General features: G+C 39.6%; 4 protein-coding genes and 1 long non-coding RNA gene across 8 annotated transcripts; 3 read left to right on the top strand and 2 right to left on the bottom strand.

Moving 5' to 3' along the window:
• The first annotated feature begins 1,042 nt into the window (after window positions 1-1,042).
• LOC137960607 (uncharacterized) lies at window positions 1,043-5,282 on the top strand. 2 transcript variants are annotated; one of them, XM_068808267.1, is made up of 10 exons: window positions 1,043-1,504; window positions 1,596-2,375; window positions 2,533-2,716; window positions 2,810-3,014; window positions 3,131-3,221; window positions 3,339-3,484; window positions 3,584-3,830; window positions 3,935-4,222; window positions 4,314-4,515; window positions 4,631-5,282. In XM_068808267.1, exons 2-10 carry the CDS (start codon window positions 2,364-2,366, stop codon window positions 5,113-5,115), a joined length of 1,860 nt encoding a protein of 619 aa, XP_068664368.1. In that variant the 5' UTR covers window positions 1,043-1,504; window positions 1,596-2,363; the 3' UTR covers window positions 5,116-5,282. The 2 variants fall into 2 exon arrangements, with proteins under 2 accessions (XP_068664368.1, XP_068664369.1); XM_068808268.1 differs by having other exon boundaries at window positions 2,561-2,716.
• Window positions 5,283-5,581: 299 nt separating this feature from the next.
• Window positions 5,582-6,670, top strand: LOC137959938 (uncharacterized). The gene is made up of 3 exons (XR_011114095.1): window positions 5,582-5,664; window positions 5,790-6,268; window positions 6,602-6,670. It is a non-coding gene; the product is annotated as an uncharacterized lncRNA (long non-coding RNA).
• LOC137959937 (protein XRI1-like) lies at window positions 6,573-8,479 on the bottom strand. The gene is made up of 5 exons (XM_068807363.1): window positions 8,227-8,479; window positions 7,975-8,123; window positions 7,807-7,876; window positions 7,293-7,481; window positions 6,573-7,204 (listed from the first exon to the last, which is right to left on the bottom strand). Exons 1-5 carry the CDS (start codon window positions 8,309-8,311, stop codon window positions 6,936-6,938), a joined length of 762 nt encoding a protein of 253 aa, XP_068663464.1. The 5' UTR covers window positions 8,312-8,479; the 3' UTR covers window positions 6,573-6,935.
• Window positions 8,480-10,661: 2,182 nt separating this feature from the next.
• Window positions 10,662-15,965, bottom strand: LOC137960098 (probable potassium transporter 17). Of its 2 annotated transcripts, XM_068807578.1 has the most exons (10): window positions 15,937-15,965; window positions 15,699-15,805; window positions 15,428-15,571; window positions 14,387-14,609; window positions 13,467-13,715; window positions 13,051-13,101; window positions 12,707-12,967; window positions 12,553-12,605; window positions 12,094-12,463; window positions 10,662-11,830 (listed from the first exon to the last, which is right to left on the bottom strand). In XM_068807578.1, the coding sequence occupies exons 3-10, from the start codon at window positions 15,539-15,541 to the stop codon at window positions 10,977-10,979; spliced, it is 2,175 nt and encodes a 724-aa protein (XP_068663679.1). In that variant the 5' UTR covers window positions 15,542-15,571; window positions 15,699-15,805; window positions 15,937-15,965; the 3' UTR covers window positions 10,662-10,976. The 2 variants fall into 2 exon arrangements, with proteins under 2 accessions (XP_068663679.1, XP_068663680.1); XM_068807579.1 differs by lacking the exons at window positions 15,428-15,571; window positions 15,699-15,805; window positions 15,937-15,965 and having other exon boundaries at window positions 14,235-14,447.
• Window positions 15,966-23,424: 7,459 nt separating this feature from the next.
• LOC137960299 (protein XRI1-like) lies at window positions 23,425-24,719 on the top strand. 2 transcript variants are annotated; one of them, XM_068807878.1, is made up of 5 exons: window positions 23,425-23,548; window positions 23,669-23,820; window positions 23,898-23,985; window positions 24,081-24,257; window positions 24,337-24,719. In XM_068807878.1, the coding sequence occupies exons 1-5, from the start codon at window positions 23,458-23,460 to the stop codon at window positions 24,618-24,620; spliced, it is 792 nt and encodes a 263-aa protein (XP_068663979.1). In that variant the 5' UTR covers window positions 23,425-23,457; the 3' UTR covers window positions 24,621-24,719. The 2 variants fall into 2 exon arrangements, with proteins under 2 accessions (XP_068663979.1, XP_068663980.1); XM_068807879.1 differs by having other exon boundaries at window positions 23,446-23,548; window positions 23,659-23,820.

Consider the following 24,719-nt stretch of genomic DNA (forward strand, 5'->3'; position numbering starts at 1 on the left):
ATCAAACTATAAATATTAAAATGGGGTCTTCTCCTTTAGGCATTGGAAAAGAAGAATAAAATAGGAGAAGGATGGGGAGAGGCCTTCCCCTTAATCCTAGAAATTAGAGCAAATAAGACCAAACGAAAATTATTTTTCTCAATCTCTGTTGTCATTATGAGATGGGCTTTTCTTCGAAAGGGTGCTGGGCCCGTTTTGGAATAAATGTTCACGCGACACGTCGTGCATTATGAGATGGCTTTCCTGCTTTTTGGCCTACGAGTTGAAAAGCTGGCTTTCTGTCGCTTTAATTGCCTTTCTTCTCTTTCAGTCGTTTTGATCGTTCTTTACTTTTTTATCGGTTTTTCAGGCGGAGGCATTCATCAGACTTTTCCGGCAACAAAGAGAGGCGCCGATGTAGAGATGCCATCAGATACCCAATCGAATTTGTTGTAAATTCCAGTGATAACAGCCTCTTTCTTTTGGTTCCGGGTTCCTTTTCAGTTTATCTAAATCTGTTGGCTGCCTGGTGCATTGAGCGAATTTTGAGATGGGTTTAGTGACTTCGATCGTCAGATACAGGAAGAAGATTATTATCCCATTTCTTGTTTCAGTGACCAGTGATGTGTTTGGAATTTTGTTCTGGTTTGCTGGCGTGATGAGAGGAAAGCTCACTGTGCTTTTATGTTCAAATGAGGAAAAGTGTCTGGATATTTTACTGAAGGCTGAAGTCAGTGCACCCATAGTGCTTGGTACGGGATCAGGGATGACTCCGTTGACGTCGACTCGGTGGCTCTACCATTTTGTTACGGACGCTTTCGCAATTCCATTTAGTTTGAGCCCAGCACTCGTTGCCGTCTCCCGAATTTTGCCAGTTCTTTTGGCGTAGTCGCTTATTACCTTTCTGTGAGGCAGCGCCAGAAATAAAAGTTTGTTCTCTCATTTTTCTTCTTTCAAGGACCCTTGGGGAAGATGATCTTGGGATTACAGGGTTGTCCTCCTCCCAGTCACCCTTCAGGCTACCCCTTTGTCGCCAAAGGGTAACTTCTAGCAGACTAACGATGTCCAGTGGCTGTTCATCAGCTGAAATCTACATATCGTTAATCTTTCTCAAGTTGAGGGGGTTGTGTCCCTCTGCTCCTGATCACCAGTGTCCTCAAAAACGACTTGGGCTTTCAGGCAAAATCCGTCTCTAGCCTCTGCCTATCTACTTCCAGTAACTTACTCGAATTCTGAGGAAAATGGTGATCTCGGACTGGGAAGGGTCGATCGAATCGGATATCCGGCGGGTGCTGACTACAAGGAAAGCGTCTGCGACGCGATCAGCGTGGGCATCGACATGGTCATGGTCCCGCACAAATATGAGTTATTCATCTCTGACTTGACGGATCTAGTCTTATCCGGGCGGGTCTCCATGGAGAGAATCGATGATGCTGTGAGGAGAATTCTCAGACTCAAGTTCGCGTCAGGAGTGTTTGATCACCCCTTTGCCGATAGATCACTCTTCCTCTTCGTCGGCTGTGAGGTGGGAATACGATTCTTTTCTCTTAAACAAAAACGATCGATTGAAACAAGAAAATTCAATCGGCAATTCTGGGAATGTTCTGTTTTTGCAGGAACACGGGGAATTGGCAAGAGAAGCAGTGAGAAAGAGCCTCGTGTTGTTGAAGAATGGCAAGAGAGACGGCGAGCCCCCTGCTGTCATTGAGCAAAAACGCCCCCAGGACAACATAGGGTATCAGCGTGCAATAACAAGCCCCCAGGACAACATAGGGTTTACTAATTGAATATGCAAATTGAAATATTCAAGTCGGTTTTAACTCGATCCTAGAACTTCAAGAATGGTAACCCAGAAGTGGTTCTAGCTAGGTGAACCTAATTCAACCAGTTAATTCGCTCCAGGATCTAAAAAACTGCTCTCCCAAATATAAATTTGCACTGAGCAGTATACAATACGAATCGTGATTAACAGACCTCAATAGGAATCCCATGCTTGTCTCACAATTATATTTTCATACAAATCTGTGTAAAGAGACATTTCGTTTATTAATTGAGGGCTGGCGGATGAAACAACAGGTGACTATATGTTTTCTTGAATTTTTTTCTACACTTTTTGATAAAATCTTTCCTTAACAGAGAAGTGAATTTTCTTTTACTTGTTCTTTCCGGCTTTTAGATTAAAAAAAGTGATGAGTTTGTTTTGTCATCTTGCAGCAACGACTTGGATTTATTAACTCAGTAGGCGATCTGCAACTTCTGTAAAACAATTTCAGTAGATTGACCAATTAAACTAATCTTCTGCTCAGTGCATCTGAAGAAGACGACAGAGATGGCAGATATTTTTTTCCTTGGACAAAAGGAAAGATTTGTTGTTGCTGTCAATTATGAGTAATTGGGTAAGCGAAGATTTCTTTTTTTGTTTCCCCCATTTTCAATAAATGGAGACATTAGGTTTCATTAAGACAAGGGCAAGCAATCGAAAGTCGAGTTGCGGAAAACGGAGCTGCCTCCCCATTTTGTTGTTTTATTCTTCTTCATCTTCGTCTTGTCAAGCTCTGTCAATCGATGGCTCAAAACCCAGATGGAGATGCTCTTCCTTACAAGAACTCTCAAGTTTCTATCGAGGCTCGGGTCTCAGACCTCCTGTCTAGAATGACATTGGCCGAAAAGATCGGCCAAATGACTCAAATTGATCGAACCGTCGCCGCCACCAACGTTGTCCACGACCTTTTCATTGGTATTCGGCATCTTTTTCCCTGCTCTTATGAAGAAATCTTCAGTAAAACGCCAACAAAAGGAATTATTTGTCTTGTGGCGTTTTCTTGACCAGGGAGTGTGTTGAATGGTGGGGATAGCGCGCTGCCTCCCTCTGCAACTCCATCAGACTGGGCGGACATGATCGACGGCTTTCAGCGCACGGCCTTGTCTACTCGACTTGGAATTCCCATAATTTATGGAGCAGATGCTGTTCATGGCTGTAGCAATGCTTATGGTACTACTGTTTTCCCTCACAATATCGGCCTTGGTGCTGCGAGGTAGCACACTATCGTTAATCTTTTCTTTAGAATGTTTGGTGCTCTGTCATTCGTCTCTCTTTGAATGCCCTTGTTTTCCCTTAAATTTGTTAATCAAAAACTTTTCGGTGGTTTAGGGATGAGGATTTGATTGTGAGAATAGGAAAGGCGACGGCATTGGAGACTCGCGCCACTGGAATTCACTACGCTTTCGCTCCTTGCATAGCCGTAAGGATGATTGCTCAAGCTCTATCTTCTTTCTGTTTTTCATCTCTTTGATGAATCAAATTTCTTTACAATAATTCCATGCGACTCTGGTTATCTTCATTGATGCTCATTTTGCAGGTAAGTCGAGACCCCAGATGGGGACGGTGCTATGAGAGTTATAGTGAATCCCCTGATATTGTTCAAAGCTTGGGGAAGATAATCTTGGGATTACAGGGTTATCCTCCTCTAGATCACCCTTCAGGCTGCCCATTTGTCGCCGAAGGGTAATTTTTTAACAGAATAATGATGTCCGGAGTCGGTAAATTAGCTGAAATCAATATCTCATCCATAGGAAGTTTAGCGGCTTGTGTTTCCTGAAACAGAGGTAAACATGTCATTGCCTGCGTCAAGCACTTCGCCGGTGATGGAGGGACAGAGGGAGGAGTCAACGAATACAATACGGTGGCGAGCCAATACGACTTCTTCAATATTCACATCCGGCCATATCTTGACGCCATCAAAATGGGAGTCTCCACTGTCATGATTTCCTACTCGAGCTGGAATGGTGTCAAGATGCACGCCCACAAGCTCATGATCTCCACTGTCCTCAAAAACGACTTGGGCTTCCAGGCAAAATCCGTCTCTAGCCTCTGTCCATCTGCTTCCAATCACTTATGGATTACTGGAACAACCGAATTCTGAGAAAAGCATGTTGTGTGGTGCTGCGGTTGCAGGGAATGGTGATCTCGGACTGGGAAGGGGTCGATCGAATCAGATATCCGGCGGGTACTGACTACAAGGAAAGCGTCTGCGACGCGATCAGCGCGGGCATCGACATGGTCATGGTCCCGCACAAATATGAGTTGTTCATCCCTGACTTGACGGATCTAGTCTTATCCGGGCGGGTCTCCATGGAGAGAATCGATGATGCTGTGAGGAGAATTCTCAGACTCAAGTTCGCGTCAGGAGTGTTTGATCACCCCTTCGCCGATAGATCTCTCTTCCCCTTCATCGGCTGCGAGGTGGGAATACGATTCTTTTCTCTTAAACAAAAACGATCGATTGAAACAAGAAAATTGAATCGGCAATTCTGGGCGTTTACTGTTTTTGCAGGAACACAGGGAATTGGCAAGAGAAGCAGTGAGAAAGAGCCTGGTGTTGTTGAAGAACGGCAAGAGAGACGGCGAGCCCCTGCTGCCATTGAGCAAAAATGCCCCCAAGATTCTAGTGGCGGGAACCCACGCAGACAACATCGGTTATCAGTGTGGCGGATGGACCATCACTTGGACCGGTATCCCGGGAAGTATCACCCTCGGTAAGTAAAACTCCAAGAGCAGACAAAAACACCAAATCGGAGAAGAAGAAGAGCAAGGATTTTTCGAATCCTTTTCAGGGAAATAATACGTAGAATTGCTGCTACCATGTTTCAGGCACGAGCATCCTTGAAGGAATCAGAAGTGCAGTCAGCAAAGAGACCGAAGTTATATTCGAAGAGAATCCCAACGACCATTTCTGGGAAGAAAACCGAGACATCTCCTACGCAATAGTGGTGGTAGGCGAGGAGCCGTATGTGGAAACGAAGGGCGACAATTCGGAGCTGTTGATCCCACTCGGAGGCGCGGAGATCATTCAAAGGGTCTGCAGTAAGGCCAGAAAATGCCTGGTGATAATTGTATCAGGGAGGCCAATGGTGATAGAGCCGTATGTGGAGGTCATGGATGCCTTGGTTGCGGCCTGGCTCCCCGGAAGCGAAGCAGGCAAAGGGGTCTCAGATGTTATCTTCGGCGACTATAATTTTGAAGGAAAGCTTCCGAGGACGTGGTTTCGTCGGGTGGATCAGTTGCCCATGAACGTGGGAGACGCACATTACGACCCCTTGTTTCCCTTTGGGTTTGGCCTCCAGATGGATCTTTGATCCCAAAAGGGCTGCACCGATTCCTTTCTCCCAGTTTGCTTTTGTATTGTCAAATTCAGAGTCTCTTATTTGAGACTGTCGATTTGATATGACTTCAAGGGAATAGACTGCAATAATAATAGCTATTCAATGGTGGATGGTCTCCACCTCCCTCCCATCTCATACATGAAACTCTACTTGCCCCTCCATTAGGTCTAATAAACCTCTGAATCGAGAATTAATCGAAACCCGACTGATCAACTGGATGTTACTAGTCCCTCAGTTAAACCCGATCAGTTCAGTTTGAATAACAAGTGATGTGGAAAACCTTCCCCGTCTCTTTCAATGCCGGTGGATGGTCCCTTTCCTAGCTCTCTGTCTGTACAAGAGAGGTTGGGAGAGACAGGCCGAGTGTCCTTCGATCGTCTACTCGTAAGAAGAGATTAATTTAGAAAAAATCGGTCGGAGATTCTATCCCTTTGGCCGTGATCTCCCTTTGCCCCACCATTTTCAATAGAGCGCGCGAGGACTTTAACACATCTTTCCAAATTAGTAGCATTGGATCCCATGGTAGACCTGTTTAACGAATTAGTATTATTCTTCTTTACTCTCTTTCCGTTTCATTCATTAACAAATTAACTTTTCTTCTTCTTTTCTCTTGTTCTTCCCTGTTGTTTGCTTTCCCACATTTGTAGAAATCGGTGTAGATCGAACCAGAGACGCAGGTAATATGGAGGAAGAAGAAGGTCCGGCTACCCAATTCAGGAAGAAGGCGCTGGGGGACCACGGAGCTCAGAAGCGGAAAAAGGAAAATGACCAGCTCCAGAAGAATCTGGGGAAAGCATGCGTCGCGATTCCGGTGACAAAAAGAGAAGCGAAAAGACAGCAGAGAGGGTCCTCTTGTGATTCTGATTCCCTTTTTTGCAGCAACCGAAGAGCCTGTCATACCCTCTTCCCACCCACTGTCATCTTCTCCATTAACACATCTCACGAGATCAGACGGAGGAGGAAGACGGTCATCCCGCCACCTGCTGCCTCAATTCGCACGTACACGTTCCTGCCAAGTTCCCTCTAGTGCTGGTACGATTGCAGCTGTAAAAACTTGTCTGCAGCATTCCTCACAGTCATCGCTGCCAACCACTCCAGAAACTGAGACCTGCAGCCAATTGATTAGGTAATCAAACAATTCGTTTGTTTTTCCAATTCCATTACTGATGAACGCTTTCGTAAACTCGGTATGGGTTTCGGATCAAGTGGGACAACCGACGACCCAACCATGACTTTATGTTTCAGAGCTGTTCTTCTGTATTTCGTTCTGCTCTGTCTCTCGTGCTTCGATTTCCTGCTTGGATTCAGAACCTGGTCGAGGTGAGTGGAACGAAGTAATCCATTTTGGATTAAGTAACAATAGTGGTTGGCGAGACCATAGACTTTTATCTAAATACTCGATTTAAAAATTTTATTTACTTAAATAAGGACTTTTCAAACTCATTTATCAAACTACCAGGTGATATACAGATGATCTTTCGAGCTCCATCCGTCTTCTTCTCTCTTGAATTAATTGTCTACGCTGGACAACCAATGTGGTGGGTCACTGTCCCATGTCTTTCAGACATAATTTCAAATTACAGTGGAGATGAAGAAACTTCAGCAATCGTGGTGGACCATAACCCCCATCATCTCGCAACTCTGCCTCAAAAATTTACAGTCAAAATAGCAGCTCAGGGACGTACAACACTCATGCTTGCAGACAAATGGTGACAAACTGAAACAGTACCAGATATTAATTATTCCCTCTACATATATTTACATAGAACACACAGCCACAGAGCTGAAGATCCTCAACCTCTTGTCCTGATAATGGTGATTGTACCATTGCCATGCGTGTGAACTCTGGTAAGCGCGACAACGGACTTGCCGGAGAGGCCAGGGCCGTCGGGAGAACAGAACGGCAGGCATGCGAATTCCCCTATAGGATGACGAACAGGTCGGTTTGGCCGACGAAGGATTCGTGCGTTTATCTCGTTGAGGGTCACGTCCCCTTCCACCCCTCCTGGCTTCACCCACGCAAATGGGTACACGATCTTCTTTCGACGACGGTCAGGGTTTTCTGTGTGGAGACGATATTAAGGAAATCTTCAGCTGAGGTGGGAAAATTCAGCGAAAGCAGTAGTTTGTGGTAAGAGAACACTACTGACCAGAAGATAATGGCGGGTCTGCTGAATCTGTTGACGGTGCTTTTTCGTCTTTATCTCCGGTCAATGAGCTCTTTTTGGAAGAAGATAAGCAAGAAATGTTCTCTTCTTCTTCTATCTTCGGCGTTGCCGCTGTGACTGGCGTTTTGACGACGTCGATTATGCTGCTGAAGGAGGAATTCGGAGAGTCGTCTGTGATTCGAACAGTATGGAAAGGTCTAAGATTTCGATAACTAAGGATCAATTAAAGAGCAAGGTTAATTTTCAGACTGAAATTATAAACTAATCAAATGCCGGAGATTATCAAAAGCTGAGAGGAGCGTAACTTCGTCATTTGAGTCATGCAATAGCTGCAGCAACTCGGAGATCTCTTAACTTCGTCAGAATTATACTTCAGACCAAGATCTTCGGATGATATTCAGTATTCTTAATTATGATAAGCTTAATCAAACACAAACAAAACAAAGGCTTGTGTAAATCAGAACAAACAGATCCATATTTCTCATCAAGTCGGTACCTTCAAAATTACGTGAAAGTATACTATAATTCGCAAGTGCGTCTTCTGTGTAGTTCAGATTCCAGCAGCTCTGATAGGAAAGAAAGAAACAGAATCGTCAGAGCGACTACACATATGAAACTCAAAGAAAACCTTACAATGTTTTTCAAACAGGGAGAGCAAATTTACTTGAAGAAACTCATCTGGGTCATCCACCGTTTGATCATCTTGAAACAACTGAACCCTTCTACGCTTGCAAGGACTGCTCCACTCAGTTACAGCATCCTGAAGATATCCACTGGTCGAGTCCGAGTCCAACAATGGCGGATTCTGCAAAACTGAAACAAGAAAAAATGGATTAGTTCCAGCAATCTCGTCTCGTCCTCAACACACAAACAAACAAACAAACAAACAAAAAACAGTAAAGAAAGATTCAAGTACCAAAAGACATATCCGCGTTGAAAACTCCAAACGGGTGAAGATCCCAACCGAGAGAAAATGCGAACTGATTGTCGCCGCACTCCATGGCTGCTAGTGGGAGATCTTTGCTCAAACAGAGAGACACGAAATCCGTATATATAACCGGGAATCAAATTATCAATCAATCGATGCCAGAGAGAAAGAAATAAATAATTACAAAAGGTGACATTTCGAGTCTTTCTCGTGATTCGCTGAAGAGATTTTAGGCTTCTTTTTGCATTAAAAAATGACCCACTTCAAGAACAAGCGCTGGCTTCTGCAACGGTGCCTTTATCTTTCCACGCTCGGGCCCACCTTCTGTTGACATGATTAGCCCGATCGAGATCAACGGATGCGGTCAGGATTAAAAGGAGAAGGCCGTGATCGACAGGAAATTCAAAACGTTTCGCCTTTTTTAGCCCTTTTTCCCTGGGCCAGGTGGGCGCTGTCGCTGTAGGTGGATCTTCCATTCTAACAAACATTTTGGCTTCTTTTGGGTACAGTTGACAATATTATTTGTGGGCCTCCTCTGATTACTCAAATGGAGAAGGGCCCATCCGGCCTGGTAATTTGGGCCCCGCTCCGAGCCCCAAATCCTGGAGTGACATTCCGTACCGTCGTCGTTTTGGTCCCGGCTTGCCGACACGCACCAGCCATACGATGTTCCGCCGTGGCTGTGGAAGTCTGACGTGGGAGGCATCGAAGTGCCTACTATTGGTCTCGTGATCGGCGCCTTGACTCTGGGGTGAAAATGGATTAAAATATTTGTCGTTCAAAGGGGGCAGAGAAAGTGTTCGAAGAAAATCCTGAAAGAAGACGAAGTGGACGAAGGAGAGTGCGGCGACGTTGGGTGCGGGTGGGGGACGAGCGCTGTGTGCTTGCTTGCGCAGAGACCGACACAATAATGGCAAATGATATGTCGGAAGGATCCATTCCGCAACCGCGAGAGACGATAATTTCGCCTTGCTCACGGTCGTACAGCGTCGTTGTTAGCTTTTCTTTTTTCTTCTTTTCTTCTCTGACTGTAGACCACGGAGTGAGGACTGTCATTCGAGGGAGAAAGGGAACAACATATTAAAGCATGGTTGAATGCCGAATTCATCCAGAGTTGACACACGACATCGGAAAGTGGAAGTAGTGACATTTTTTCTTCTGTTGATGGTGTCAACTCTGCGACTTTGCGAGAGGGTGGGTGTAAGCAACATCTGGCTAAGTCAGATTCATTCTAAACATTTTATATTGTTTTCGAAGTTCAGAGTTTCAAACTTAATTTTCTAGTTTTTATAGAATGATCATTTGAGTAAAATATGGAGTAGTATTTGCAATTCTCACGTAGCTATCAAGCTTCGTGAACCAGAGATGGTGGGATGTGCCGACAGCCTTTCCTGCTCGCAATTCACTTTTTTCTGGGGCTTCGGGAGCACTGCCTTTTTCCGTCTTCGTTTTCACCAACCCTGCAAAAGAGAAGCGCTGGAAGAAGAAAAAGCGAAGCCATGACGCAGGTCCGCTTTTGCTGGGCTATTTGCTTAAATCTACTGAATCATCAAAGCAATTCTCAGGACCTAATTCGACAAATTTCAAAACTTCCTCTGAAACATTTCTCGGTAACATTTTGGCTCTGCTGGATATCCTTAAATTAAGAAATCCGGGATGATAGAACATGGCCAGGCAGCTATCATGGTAACGTGACTTGCCAACTTTACATTCAGATTTCATCTTGGTCAAATTGAATCCCAGAGTCTTGAGTTTAAAACATGGCTGCTTGAAGTCTGGGAAAGGACCTATCAGCTTTGCATGTCCTAGTTCTAGGCTTGGTCGATTAATAACAGTCACTAGTTCCATCCATCGGTGCCAGCTATTGTGAGAAAGATCTACCCTACACCATTATCATTCAAACATGCCCACCAACTGTGCAAGTTCAATTTAAAAGCAGGTAGCAGAAATAAAGGTTTTGGGAGGTACAAAACCCATATCTTGGAAAGTTACAAGGATCTATCAGTGTCCTCAGAGGGTTTTCTATCATGAAATCTCAGGTCCAAGCCTCACTAGGCCTTTTGGGTTTCAGGTATAGAGAGACATTGTAACAGAGAGACCAAACAAAAGCATGTACAAAGCACAGATAGAAGATAAAGATGGTAAATGTAAGGTCCAACATATTCATTATTAACCTGTTTCAATGATAAGAGTACTAATGGAGTCTCTACCAACATCCAAATTCAGCCAAACATGCACAGTTAAATGCATATAACTTTACATGATCGCATTTCGTAGTTCTAACAAACCATCCAGCTATTTTCAAATAAGAATGCCGCTCCAGCCAGAGAGCATATGACATCTACATGAATGGAATGACTGACGATATTAAACATAAAAGCGCTCCACAATTGAAGAAACTTAATGAACATCAGCCACTATCATCATAGAAATACTTGGGTACTCATAAGACACCAAGATAATATCATAACCTCATCTAACAAATAAATCAGTGTTCAATAATGTAATTACAACTGTACTAACTCTTTTATGACTAAAAGATTGTGTCGTATGTCAACATTGGCTGAAACATGGGATCATGTGAACATAACACAGACACAGGATATTTTCTCTTGATCCATGTCTTAGCTAATGCACATACTGCTATACTTGACCAAACATCAACAGTAAACAAAATTTCCAAATTTTTGTGCAACTAGTTGCTGTATACAAGAACTTGGGGCATGCCCTTGTTGCCGTCATGCCTCATAAAGCATTCCTACCTCTATACGCTGCTGAAGAGGGATTCCCAAAGCAGGCAGAGCTGGCCTACAATTACTGTGAAGAACTTCATAAAATCCAAGAAAAGTCTTGTCAAACAAGCTGGCGTTTTTACCAATATGAAATCTTGTCTTTCCCCGAACATGCACCACTCCCACTCCCTTGGCCTTCTCCAATTCAGATATCTCCGGATCCACAGACAGAGAAAGGGATGATAGCCCATCTGAGGTAGTTTGAATGTGAGCCCGTAAAGCATCAGTAACTTGAGCTACAAAGTTGTCTCCTTCAAGATTCAGTGAATCAGCATATCCATACCGGATGACACACCCATACACCCCTCTAAGACCCAACCTTTTCACAACAATCCTGTCATGTAATGCAACTTTGGCCACCAACAAGAACCTAAGTGTTGTGAATATTGTGACTTCATGCAGAGATCGCATGTTTTTTATGTAATGTCCAAGTACTGGGGTTAGACCATTCTGTATGTTAGTGTAGAAGAAACATAGTCCAGGCACTCTCTGTATTTCAGGTTGCGCCAGAAGGGCCCCAAGGCACTCAATGGTTATTTTATGCTTCATTTCATACTCTACCTTTTTTTGCCTTCCATAGTACCATCCGAACATGATGAAGGTGAGTATCATTGAAATAGCAAAAGGTAGCCATCCACCCTCGGGAATTTTGGTGAAGACTGCACTTACATATAGCCCTTCCAAAACAAAGAAAACAATAAAGTAAAGCCCCACCAAAAGAAGTGGTGTCTTCCATATTATTATCATGACAAGTGTTAGCAGAAGGGTTGTAATAAGCATCACAAGGATGACAACAACTCCTGCAAATGAGATACTGATAACTAGTTAGAAAAATCCTCAAGCATAATTATAAGAAAAACATCTTTTACAGTATTTTTCTGCAGCACTTATTGCAAAAACACCCACTCTGGTAGACAGATAGGATCCTTTACTGGTACTTATACCACATGAATTTCTTAGAAAGCAGTATAGCATGGTCCTACAACCACAGAGCTAGATGTTTGCCCCTTATATTTTCTTTAAGAGAACAGTCCACAAATAGAAGTTAATCAAGTTGGCATACCAAAAGCATTTCCAATATCTTTTCCATCTCCAAAGCCTAGTACAACAGCAACACACAAACCCATGAGGATGAGATTAACTTCAGGAGAGTACACCTGGCCTTCTTTAGAGGAGGATGTGTGCACCACCTTAACACGAGGAAAATAACCAAAGACTACTGATTGCTTGATCACAGAAAAAGTGGCTGATATTAGTGACTGGCTCGCCACAATAGCTGCCAGTGTTGCTACAATGAACATTGGCCAGTAGACAGAATTTGGTACAAATTTGTAAAATCCATCACCGTAATCATTAAGGTTCTTTATCAGATATGCTGTCTGCCCCGCATAAGTGAGAACCAATGATGGGTATATCATAAACATGAATGCTATCTGCCACAGAAAACTAATATGAAAACCAAGCCCTACGTGATAATTATCTGGGAACAATGGAGTAGATGTATATCTAGGCAAATTCACACCTGAATTGATATCCTATTGAAGTGGCCAAGATCGGCAAACATTGCTTCGGAACCTGACAATATGGTGTTGGAAGTGGTATAGAGGTCATTAATATGCCAACCTGACAGTACTTAAACATGATTGTGGTAATAACATATTCTGCAGGTGAAATACCTGTAATGCACAAGACCGTTCCACCTAGCAATAGCCACCCTTCCTTTTGATTTTGCAGAAAGAATTGGTAAATGTAATGAGGTGACACTGCCTTGAATACACTTGGATAGTACTGCACAATACTATATACGCCAATGATTGGAGTGGTGAGAGTCCAAATAGCCATGATTGGAGAGAAAAGAAAACTCACTCGTGATGTCCCAAATTTTTGCATTAAAAATAAAACTATCAGAACCACAGCTGAAAGAACTTCAACAACAGCTGCAAGTTTTAGACATTGGGAATCAACAAAACTACACAATTCCACTTCATATAAAGAAGAAGATATCGATCCCAGTGCTTACATTTACTGATGGAAGGAATAGGTCCCTTCAGTCCATCCATTGCTGATAAAACTGTGAAGCAAGATAACTGGTTAAAGCCAGTACAACTTAAAACTTCTAGAATTACTTTATTCGACATGTACTCCTTTAAAATTATATATATACATACAGAGGGGCACCCACAGATTAGTATTGGCACAATTACCAGCTTACATCACTGAAAGTTCTAATTTTGTGCTATCTATATAACATAGCACTGAGCATGCATTTTGACAGTTGTTCCATAACAAAAAGAAAGATTTTTTAACAAATACATATGGTTGAGCACATTAGAAAATGCCCATAAATGCGGGAAATTTGGCATTTATATCTGAAACTATTTAATTGGGCACCAAACTGTTCATGAAACTGAAATTATGAAGGAGGTAATAACATACCTGAGATTGCAGGTGTAAGGATGCCATCTCCAATTAGCATACACATCCCTAACATTGCAACAAAAAGCAAAGCTCTTCTCGCAAAAATACTTTTTTCAATGACCTTCCCCAATTTACTAGGTGACCCAGTCCCATTACAATGACCAGAATGTTGATGGTTCAACAGGTGGTCTACACTTCTTGTTGAACTTGAAAGAATTCCAACGTTTGCATTTCTACATAGTAATGAGTACATAGCAAAGGTACCACCTGTATTTAGTGTTTGAAATGGCCATAAGCAACCAAGCAGAAGGCTAAATAAAAGTTTCAACAATGACAACAAAATTACAGAGATGTTTACTAGTGATTAAACAGAACTATTTATACTCTTTTTTTTAGAACTATTTATTCTCATTCAGAAGCACTGCATTACACTCCAGTAACAAGAATAAAAAGACAGAACAAAAGTAACAAGAATGTCTAAATAATCAAAACAGTTGAAGCAAAGAGCTTATCTTTTTCTTTTTTGACTTCAGTATTCATAATAAGAAATTATGCAGTTAATTTCGAGAGGCTCCATTAAAAAAATAAAAAATAAAAAATAAAAGGCTCAATTTGAACAACATTGCACCCCTTGCTCTGCAAGACATTATATTTCAGAGGTGTGCAAAATTACACCCTTTACAAGCAACGTCCCAATTGACTGTACAGCAAGCAAAAATGCTAAACTGACCGGAAGTCAGAAACGGTAAAATCATAGAAACAAACGTTACAAACTCAAGTACTCACCATCACCAAGCAATGGTCAAACGGCGGAGTGGGGTTAACACGATTCAAATGAAAATTTACTGGACCTTGAGAACCTTGGACAGACAGGAAGAGGGCAAACCAAGTCACATGAGGGAGTAAAAAAAATAAAATGGCATCTGTGAAAGATATACCTTCTCCTTGATCATCGGCCTTGAGGGCTATGCCTACATACTTGACCCCACCGATAAGAGTAAGAGTCCAAAACATGATACTGTAAATCCCCAAGTAATCATTCTCGGATGGAAATTTCAAGTTCATTGATGGATAAACGTAAAGTGGAGAAGTAACCAAACCACCAAAAACGACCCCTAGAGTCTTGTAAGAAAGAACAATCGTCCTCCAGCCACCATGTTTCTGTACAAGGCCAGAGTAGAACAAAATCTCAGGTTCATGACAAAATCGAAACATGAAAGATTAAAGAATGACTAGACATACGAGACAAAAATGTAGAAAGGGGATATCCGACAACCATTTTTCAACGTAAATGACAATTCAGAAAACTGGATAGTGGATTCAGTACCACGAAGTATAAATTATAAAAGTAAATTTATAAATTTTAACCGAAGAAAAAGTCAACAATATAAATAAAATTCAGGGGAAAGTTTAAGGGGAGATATCTGGGAATTCAAATTAGAAGATCGAAACATTCATTCCAGAATGAGTTCAGAAACAAAATTCAGGGGAAAGTTTAAGGGGAGATATCTGGGAATTCAAATTAGAAGATCAAAACATTCATTCCAGAATGAGTTCAGAAACTCCAGTCAACACTGTATACAAAGGGACGGACTTAAGAAACAAAACAATTGTTTGCATTTTCAACAAACATTCGTCTGCCGTGCCTAAACAAAATAGAACAGAAACGAAATCAGCAAAACGTAAACCATGGCCCATGTTTCCAATAAATAGTAACAAATGCAAGAAATGGTTCGAAAGCCACAATCCAAAACAAAAGTGAGAGGGACAAACAATGCCCATATCCCCATCCGGGCTCCACCAACATCGATATGAAAAAGGTAACCAAATGAATCGGAAAGCTCCCAATAACCAGCACCAGTTCGATTGAAATGAGAAAAAGGGATATACCCCCGCATCAATGAGAAAACAAACCGCATTACCGAAACTCTAAAAACACAAAAGGCATCACGAAGATACGGTACAATGGCTCTACCGACCTTTTCATCAGAGGATAAACCAGGCATGGAGTCGGCACTGGGAAAGCTCTCAAGGTCGATTACAGAGGGAGAAATTGGCTCTTTGGAGGAAGAGAAATCAGCAACTCCTGCCATTAGACCTCTCCGGCTTCTGCACACTCCGCTCTGCAACTTATAGAAATAACAAATTCATAATACTGACGAAGATGGCGCGATTTATAAGTTTATAACGCAGGGGTTATAAAAGAGAAGCATGTCCACAGAACCAACTTCCTCTCCAGTAGAAATTCACCACGTGGCAGACATAGTGGCTGGAGCCGTGCGGTGAACGATTGATCGATGATCTTCTCCACTTTCTGGGTGATTGGCGGAAGTTTTATCGCCGTTCATGCGTCATTCCTGGGGAAGTAGAAAGCGTGGAAAGAAAAGAGAAAAGATCGATCACAGGAAATACCGCTGTAGTGAGTAAACGCGGCGTCACATACACTGGATGAGAAAGAGAGTGATTCTCCTCGATAAAGAGTGCTTACTCTTTTCGTTCCTGCTCAATCGAACCGAGATTAATTCTGAAGCAGAATCTGATGGTCTTTTTCAGAAGGATGATGAAAGCATGGAAAAAGGAAGCAGGAAGTAAGTTGCGAGCAAGGTAAGAACTGCTGATAGAATGGAGTCTCGCGTATGGACTAGTCCAACTCATGAATCTTCAATTTTGGCGACTCTGAGCTCGTTGTTGAGTCTGGTTATGATCACATGGGTCTCTCTCTCACTCTCTCATCCAATTTTTATTTACGTACATAAAATATGATTATTTGTGTGTAGTCCCTTAATTTTCAAATTTATTATTTTCATCGTCTTATATTTAAATTTATTAATTGATCCAAACAAAAGCACTAAAAATGGCAACTAGGGATGGATTTCTCAAAAAACAAAAAAACTCTTATATCGAATAAGATATCGTAATTTTAAAAAAAAAAAATTTACTAAAGTAGCTATTTTGCATCACATTCTTGTACCAATAAAAATTTTCATTACGATAACATTGTGGCACGAATTTAATCATTTGCCACCATTTAGAAGGTTATTTACCTACATAAATCTACAAATTTTGGTAATTTCCATGAACACCAAAGAATTCATGAAATTAGTTAAATACTCATTGCCTTGAAATATCATTAAAAATTATATATTTATGCCCTTAATTACCATCAATTCACTCTAATTTTGACATAAATAGCTTATTCCTATTGGATCTCATCCCTTCATCGGCCTAGTTAACATAATTGCAATATCTAAGTTAGGGTCAAGATTCGATTAGCTAAGCTCAGGAGTTTGCCAGTTCGACGAATAAATTGGTATACTTAATTTAATTAACCAGGTAGCATACCTAGAAGAAAGCAATCACCCAAAAGAGGGGGATGGAGAGGGAGAGGGGTGCAAATAAATTGGTATAATTAATGTAATTAACCAGGTCCCATACCTAAAAGAAAGCGATCACCTGAAAGAGAGAGATGGAGAGTGAGAGAGAGAGTGAGAGGGGTGCCTTACTAACTCAGAAGATGTGCGCATAGGGAAAGTTTATCTTGTTTACCATAGGTTGACTCTCACATTGCTTTGACGAAAACAAAACTTAATTGAACGGATAACTTGCAAATCTAGTATTTCAGATACTTAACCTTCAAAAGCATTTCAAGGTCTAAAACATCAAAACCAAAATAAAGACCTGAAACACAAAATGAAAAACATCTCTTGAAGAAGCACCCAAAAGGAAGAAATCAACGTGAAGATTGAATTTAAACTTCAATAGATAAATTGTCAAACTTAGTCATATTATGTAAGAAAGTTTTCTAACTCCAATTCCTTAAGTACTTGTAAAAATCGGAGTTTTAGGATATTAAATTGCATATACATGTTTAGAATCATCATACATATCATTTAGAAACATGTTAAAGCACTTAGAAAGAAATTCTTATACTTTATAAAGTCATATAATTTTATCTGGCATTGGAATGATCAATCAATCATTGACTATGATCGATCATCCAGAACTGTGCAAATTATAACTATAATTGATTGATCGATCAACTATAATTGATTGATCGATCATCCAGAACATGACCATTTTGTGCTATAACGCATGATTGATCATCCAACATAGATTAATCGATCGTAGCTATCCAGGTAAGCTGAATTAACATAGAATGATCGATCATCCTACAAAGATTGATCGATCATAGTTGTCTAGGCAAACTGAATTAACATGGAGTAATCGATCATCCCACCAGATTGATCAATCAGACAGAACTTTGCTAGTAAGGGACTCCAAGCATGATCAATCAAATAAAAATACATTGATCGATCACACTTGTATTGCACAACCAGGGAGAATCTCAATTGATCAATCAGCCTCTAGCAATGATCAATCATCTAAATTTTTTTGGAGCAATAGTAATGTGTTGATCGATCAATAAGTAGCTATTGTGAAGAAAAAGTAGTTGTTTTGATCGATTGATCAATATATCACTTAACTGTGATCGATTAATCAATTGTCTGATTTTTGCCAATGGGCAAATAACTGTTAGTTTGAGTTAGGAAAGCTATAAATACTACACCAAACCACGAGTAAAAAGGGACATGAGCATTTATTGGCATATATTCAAGCTACCAAGTTTAATCTTGCAAATTACTTTTCAAAAATGCTTTTGAGAGAAAGAGAGTGATCCCACTTTGAAAAAAAATCATTTTTTTCAATCATCCTTGCACACATGATAGTACAAACTCCTTTATTATTTTACGACGTGCTATAAAGGAGTAGGAAGTTTTAAATCTCTCAAGGAAAAACGTCTCTCCAAGTAATAATATATATTTTTCCTTTTCTTTTATGTTATTTGTAAAATATTTATCTAGAACCTGATAATCTAGATAGAAATAGTTAACTAGAGCTAGTATCTAGCAACAATCTTTTGGAGAGATTGGGTTGTATGAAAATCATGTATCGAGTTATACGTGGCGAAAAGAGTCAGAATCTTTTTGTAATCTTCCAGCTATTAGAGCGTAATAGTGAAAAAATTTCCTAATAAGAGTTCTTGGGCGGTATCTACTACTAGGAAAACATCAAGAACAAAAACTTTTTTTGTCTCTATGGTGTGTTACATGAACGTACTTACATTACATTGCTTAATTGCATGATATTTTTTTAAAATTAATTATATTTTTAGGTGAATTTAAGTTAATCGGAGTTCAAATTAAAGTCAGCTTACTAATAATTTTTTATACCTGCGACACTGTTAGTTCTCTATTATTAGTCACATTAATTATTGTTAATTGACCCAATTTCCCCTGTTTTTCTTTTTGTCTCCTGTCATCACTGTCCATGGCTCGAGACAGTTTGCAGTTTGCACTTCACGTTGTAGATTGTTTTACTACACGTGATAATCTGATTAGCCGCCTCTGCCGCCGCTTTCGTGGACTTTTCATCTGCCATTAATCCTGCAAGATGCTTTACTGTGCGACCGCAGTTAGTGAGTTAATTACTTCATTTTGCAATGTTTGGCCTGCACTCGAGAACACAATCACCAAAGTGCAAGTGTAATTAACAGACTTTGAGATGAGTTAACTTGTGAACCCATCGAATTATTGCTTTGGATTGGAGCAGATCAAACCCACTCGACACTCGAGATGTTATAGTTAATTGATGCAGTTTCTGGTAATTTTGGTAAGATGAGTGATGAAGTTCCGTCTCACACAGTCGCGTTCCGGTGGAAACAACGAAGATGAACAGAATTTATGAAGACTGACTGAACAACATAAAAAAAAACGAGATTCTGCTACGAACAAGAAATACATGTTTCAGAAAGCACTGGATTCCTCCATCGCGAAACAGAAGAAGAACCCGCAATCATTCTCGTTGTTCTGTATCTGGGATCCAAATTTCAAACAAAGAAAACCCAAATGCGCGTGTCAGCTAGAAATATCACAGGAAAAGAGAGGCAGAGAGAGGAATAGAATCCTCGCACTTGTCAATCAATCGAAGAATTATTTCTAGCTGACACGGAGCAACAGTAGGAGCACAGCCATCGAACAAATTTTCTTAGGATGCCCTTGAGAACGCCGCCTCTGATGGGAGTCCAGCGAGGAGCGGTGGTGGAAGTGGGCGCCGGACGTGTGAACTTCAACGGTGGTTTAGCTTCAGGTTTCGCCATTGGCAACGGTTCAGAGTGCCGATTTCTATGTCAGCGAGCTATTTAAATACGCTGATTCCACGCGTAAGACTCAGGCTTTCAAAGCTTGTTTACAACGGTGACTTCTATGTCAGCGTGAGTCTTACGCCTGGAAATCTCCTTTACAATTCCAATCCTAATGTTAATGTTAATGTTAAAGTTAGTTTTAAGTGATTTTGGTGGGTGAGGGGCATTCAAATTCTGCACGACAGTTGGTATTGTAATATAGGTTCCTCCACTAGATGAGTTTTTGGTATACTCCCTTTTTCTTGCAATTGTTTGCATCTCAAATAGTTCAATGGTGCTTCAATGACACCTATTCTTATTAGAGGTTGACCTATTTGGACTCGAGCTCGATAACAATTTTAGGCTCGAGACGAGGCTCGGCTCGAAATATTTAAATTAAGCTCGGCTCGACTCGATGCCACCCCTAGCAAACATCCTTGTAATTCTCATATCCACGGTAGCTTCAAAGTTTACATTTAGTGTTGTTGGTAGAGTAACATACTCATATCGTTCTTCCTTGGCACCAAGTACAGTTCAAGCTTTGATTTGTGGCAGTGATTGGATTCGGGTTCTTCACGGTGTAAAGAAAAATCAAAAGGTGAATTTCTTTTATCAATTCTTTATTATAATATTTTTTAGTATATTTTTTAGTTTTTTTATTAAAATTTTGTTTTATGATTACAGCTTGAGAAGAAAAGTGTAGAGATAATACTATCAGCTACATGATTTTTCATGTTTCTCTCATCATGGTAATTTTAATATTTTTAACAACATTAAGTAACTAGTAATGGAAGAGTATTTTGTTAACTGACAATAACTAATTTTATTTTTTTGTTTTTATCATAGGTGGAGATTTTGCTCATGCAGGGACGTATATTATTTTCTAGCATTAAGAGAAACAACTATAGTTTGTAATTTTATAATGGATTTATAGTTTTTATTTGGGTGATTGTAAATTGATAGTGATATTTCATTTAATTTTGTTGTGTTTGATTATTGTATGAAGTTAATTTATAATATTATGCAGTATATGAAGTGTTTAGACTATTTTATGGAGTGTTTATAAAGTGTTTATGCAGGTATTATGTATATTGATTATGCCCAATTTTAAGTAGAGCTCATACCGAATTTTATACAGGTATTATAAACATAGATTATACTCAATTTTAAGAAGAGGTTATGCCTCAATCTTATACATGTATTATATATATAGGTTATGCCTAATTTTATGTAGAGGTCATGCCCAATTTTATGTAAAATGTATGTATAATTTTATATATAATTTATTTGATATATATTTTTTGAAAATTTTTAAATGTATGTTGAGGCTCGAGTTCGGCTCGAAGCTCGGCTCGAGCTCGATAACAATTTTAGGTTCGAAACGAAGCTCGGCTCGAAATATTTAAATTAAGCTTAGCTCGAACATAGGCAGGTTCGGGCTCGGCTCGGCTCAATGCCACCCCATTCCTACCATGTCATTGAATAAATATTTTTAAAAAAATTATAAGATTTTTTACATTAAATATTTATATAATTTTTTAAAACATTTTCTTTTAAGTTTGATTTTTTTAAAATATTTTTACAATATTTTTAAAAATAAATATTTTTGAATTTTTTTTATGATTTTAACAAAAAAATTAAAATAAATGATTATTTTTGAATATTTTAAATATAAGGTAATAGAATGTGTAAGGATAAATTAAATTAAAAAATATTTTAAATCGAAAATAAAATGTGTTAATAGGTAAGAATAATTTTTTATTTAATAAATTACGAATTTTATGTTTTTTATTATAAAAAAAGAAGGTAGAATATTTGTACCAACAAATAAGAAATTTAAAACTAAATTATTTTTATTAAATATTGTATTAAATTAAATAATATCTTAAAGTAAAATAATTAAATTAAGGTATTAAGTAAAATAAAGTTTAATTTTATTTATTTATTTTTTAAAAAAATTATAATCACTTTTTATTTTTTTATTATATTAAATTAAAAAATATTTTAAATAGAAATGAAATGTGTAAGATTTTTTAAAACCAGAAATTAATATTTTAAAAAAATAATTACAAAATAACTTAAATTAATCACGAAAAGAAAATGGGAGAAAATATACAAACCAAGAGGGCGGCATGGCATTTAATGATGTCATCCTACATGGAGGAAGACATGGCGTAAGACTCTTCATGTGTTGATGAGGCATGATGATGTGACACCATGTAATCGGTCAAAACTTATGTGTCACATTTAATTGTACACATGTATAATTGATACATCAAAGTTGGGTATTTATGTAAATAAGTTAAAATTTTATTTATGTTATTAAGTTAAAAAAATTGTTAATATCCTAAAATTCCCAAGAAAATATTAGTGAAGGAAAAGATTGAAAAGGATTTAGTTTGACTTCCCACACAGTTTGGACCTTCGAAACAACGTGTTTTTCAGGCTTAATTCATTTTGGGTGCTGAAAAAATTTCTTTTTTTTTATTTGTGGGTTTTTAAAAGGAAAATTTACTAAATTACCCGTTAACACCAATTAACTACTCGTGAGGGGGAAAATCACACTACTAGCAACTGAAGACTTTATCTTAATAGAGTAAACTGTAATTTAATCGATATAAAACGGCTATATTAAAGAACCTTTCAAGATGGTAAATCCTCCTCAAATGCTCAAACTAAATTCTACATAACAATATTATAGAACAAAAAACAAGTATGCAATTTTGTTGGAATATATGATATAATAAAGGTGACACTGATGTAATTAGTTTATGTTTCTTTTTTCTTCTTCAATCTTATTAGGGTGAAGGGTATACTTATAATATTAGTAGTTTTGATATCTATAAATATACCTTATGGGGGAGGGTTTAGATCAAGTCCATACCCTCCAGTTTTCTTCCAATGGTGTCTATCTCATTTTTCTCCATGGAGTCTTGAAAATTAACAAATTTCTAAGAGCATTAAAATATAAAAAATCTAGATAAACCTACATAATGGGAGAAAAAATTTAGGGTTAATCCGGAAGGTTTCCACTAAGCATAATACACTTTCTTTCATTTAATGCAACAATAAACATTGCTAGGCGCCTCAACCATGACAATTAATTGAATTCAGGCCTTTTCGTGTACATATATATTATAAAAAATAATTATTATTATTATTTTATAGTTGGTTATTATTAAAAAGTAAAAATAGGAAGAATAAAAAAATCTGATAAAAATAGTATGAAGCAAATCAGGAGAAAAGATATATTGCCTGTCAGGGTCCACACCATGTGCTTTGCCATGTCATCTGCCAGGGTGGCAGATTGTTCGGTGGTTCTACCGGCAAAACAACATTTACTCGCATGAGAATAGTACTCGAAATCGCCCAACAGGTGGGCCCTCCCGAGATTATGCCGACAAGAAAAGTGGTCCCATGCGGATAAGTAAAAAGAGAGTTTGTTATCACTGCCACACCCCTACTGTAAAGCAAAAGCTGAATTTTGAATTTCCTCGGCCGTCCTCACCCGTTGCCGGTCCCCACTATGTACATGAAATCAACGGTCAAGAAACAAACACAAATGCGATCTGTTCTGTTGGGCCCATAGATTTTTATTCAAAGTATGAGCCAGTGAGATTACGGAGGAAAAAGACGGAGGAAACCGAAACCCGAGAAAGAGGCAAAATCGTCATCTTTTTTTTTTTTTTTTTTCTCTCACTTCCGTTGACTGACCTGAAACAATCAGCTTAACCTTTCTCCAAGTTGTATAAATGGAAGGCTTCCATGGATGTGAGCTCAACCACACGGTGAAGAAAGCCCCTCTCTTTTACATTCTTCCGAGTTTCGATGATGGATTTCCATAATAGTCTACAGAGTTATCCTCCCCTCGATTGGGATCTTCACTCCTGTGGAATTCTCGATGCAGACATGTCCGCCTGTAAGTTAAAAAGAAACCCTTTCTCTCTCTCTATCTCTCTCTCTCTCAATCTCTGTCGGCTCTGGTAGAACTGTTTTTGTCCTTCTTTGAATTAATTTAACTGGAGACAGTTTTTATCAGTGGTTCAGAGCTCGAGCTTTTTGCCACCTGATTCTTCAACCGGGTATCTTGAAGATGCTGTTTTTCAGAGGAATGATAATTGCAAGAGACGAAGAGTGCTGCTGATCTCTCATGAACAGACGTCGTCACCATGTTCGGAGAATAATCTGAAGGTACGAATTCGTTCTCTTTTTCTCCCTCGACGGCTGCAAATTCCATGTACTTATTCTGATGGGCTACTTAAGAGCAGAATTCTTGGAGATCAGCTTGTGAGGAAGAAGATCTTTACTTCAATTTTAGCTGGCCGATTGGGGAGGATGACTTTAACATTGTTTCAGGTGAATTGATATATAGCTTCTCTTCCACTGCCCGAGGTGAATTCTGTTTGTTGGATTATTATATGAGCGTGTAGAAAATATTTTCTCCGTGGCAGATGACCCTTTTAGCTTCAGCGCTTCAATTAACACTCAGAGTTCTGGTGCAACACCCTCAAAGGAGACGAGTACGAAAACCCAGGAATATCTTTCTTCTCCATCTTCTTCTTCTGACAAAGAACCTGCCGTCGAGATCCCGCCTGACAATGACTACCGGGATTCCTTGTTTCCATCAGGTACTCCTCTTAAGCTGCTTCTTCTTCTTCTTTTTAATGTCCTCACGACTAATAAGTTCTACCCTGAGTAATTCGCTAGAAAGTTCCAAACGCCGCCGGAAAAAAGCCGCGGGACGCAAAGTGGCATACCCATTCGCGATGGTGAAACCCGGAGGCATCGAAGGCGACGTGACCCTGGACCACATAAACGAAAGGATCCTCATGCGCCCCACAAGACCCGTCCGCCACCCCGTCGGCGAATTCGCCTGTCTCCCATGCGTCTCCGCCGGCGGGCCAGGCCTCTCCGGCAAAGACGTCGTCGCCCTCACTCGAATCCACACTCAAGGCAACGGCACCATCACCATCATCCGAACCAGAGGCTGATCATCCCATCTCAAATTCATTTCTTAAATTGTACAAACAGACACTCCAACATGCAACATACGACACTCAAAAACAAATCTCGGAAAGAGCTTTTCTCTT

This window comes from Aristolochia californica, unplaced genomic scaffold, assembly GCF_029961685.1.
Source record: "Aristolochia californica isolate CCGP_79_NKW_82.1479 unplaced genomic scaffold, dmAriCali1.0.hap1 SCAF_3, whole genome shotgun sequence".
Taxonomy (NCBI): domain Eukaryota; kingdom Viridiplantae; phylum Streptophyta; class Magnoliopsida; order Piperales; family Aristolochiaceae; genus Aristolochia; species Aristolochia californica.

Coding starts and splice junctions, on each gene's coding strand:
- LOC137960607 (XM_068808267.1), top strand. Junction 3,831..3,934: donor AAAACGACTTGGGCTTCCAG/GCAAAATCCGTC, acceptor CTGCGGTTGCAG/GGAATGGTGATCTCGGACTG. Junction 4,223..4,313: donor TCCCCTTCATCGGCTGCGAG/GTGGGAATACGA, acceptor CTGTTTTTGCAG/GAACACAGGGAATTGGCAAG.
- LOC137959937 (XM_068807363.1), bottom strand. CDS start 8,311: ATGGAGTGCGGCGACAATCAGTTCGCATTTTCTCTCGGTTGGGATCTT. Junction 7,877..7,974: donor ACCCAGATGAGTTTCTTCAA/GTAAATTTGCTC, acceptor CTTTCCTATCAG/AGCTGCTGGAATCTGAACTA. Junction 7,205..7,292: donor AGACCCGCCATTATCTTCTG/GTCAGTAGTGTT, acceptor GTCTCCACACAG/AAAACCCTGACCGTCGTCGA.
- LOC137960098 (XM_068807578.1), bottom strand. CDS start 15,541: ATGGCAGGAGTTGCTGATTTCTCTTCCTCCAAAGAGCCAATTTCTCCC. Junction 13,102..13,466: donor CCTTACACCTGCAATCTCAG/GTATGTTATTAC, acceptor CTTGCTTCACAG/TTTTATCAGCAATGGATGGA. Junction 12,968..13,050: donor TATTCCTTCCATCAGTAAAT/GTAAGCACTGGG, acceptor TAAAACTTGCAG/CTGTTGTTGAAGTTCTTTCA.
- LOC137960299 (XM_068807878.1), top strand. CDS start 23,458: ATGATGGATTTCCATAATAGTCTACAGAGTTATCCTCCCCTCGATTGG. Junction 23,549..23,668: donor CGATGCAGACATGTCCGCCT/GTAAGTTAAAAA, acceptor AGTTTTTATCAG/TGGTTCAGAGCTCGAGCTTT. Junction 23,821..23,897: donor GTTCGGAGAATAATCTGAAG/GTACGAATTCGT, acceptor ACTTAAGAGCAG/AATTCTTGGAGATCAGCTTG.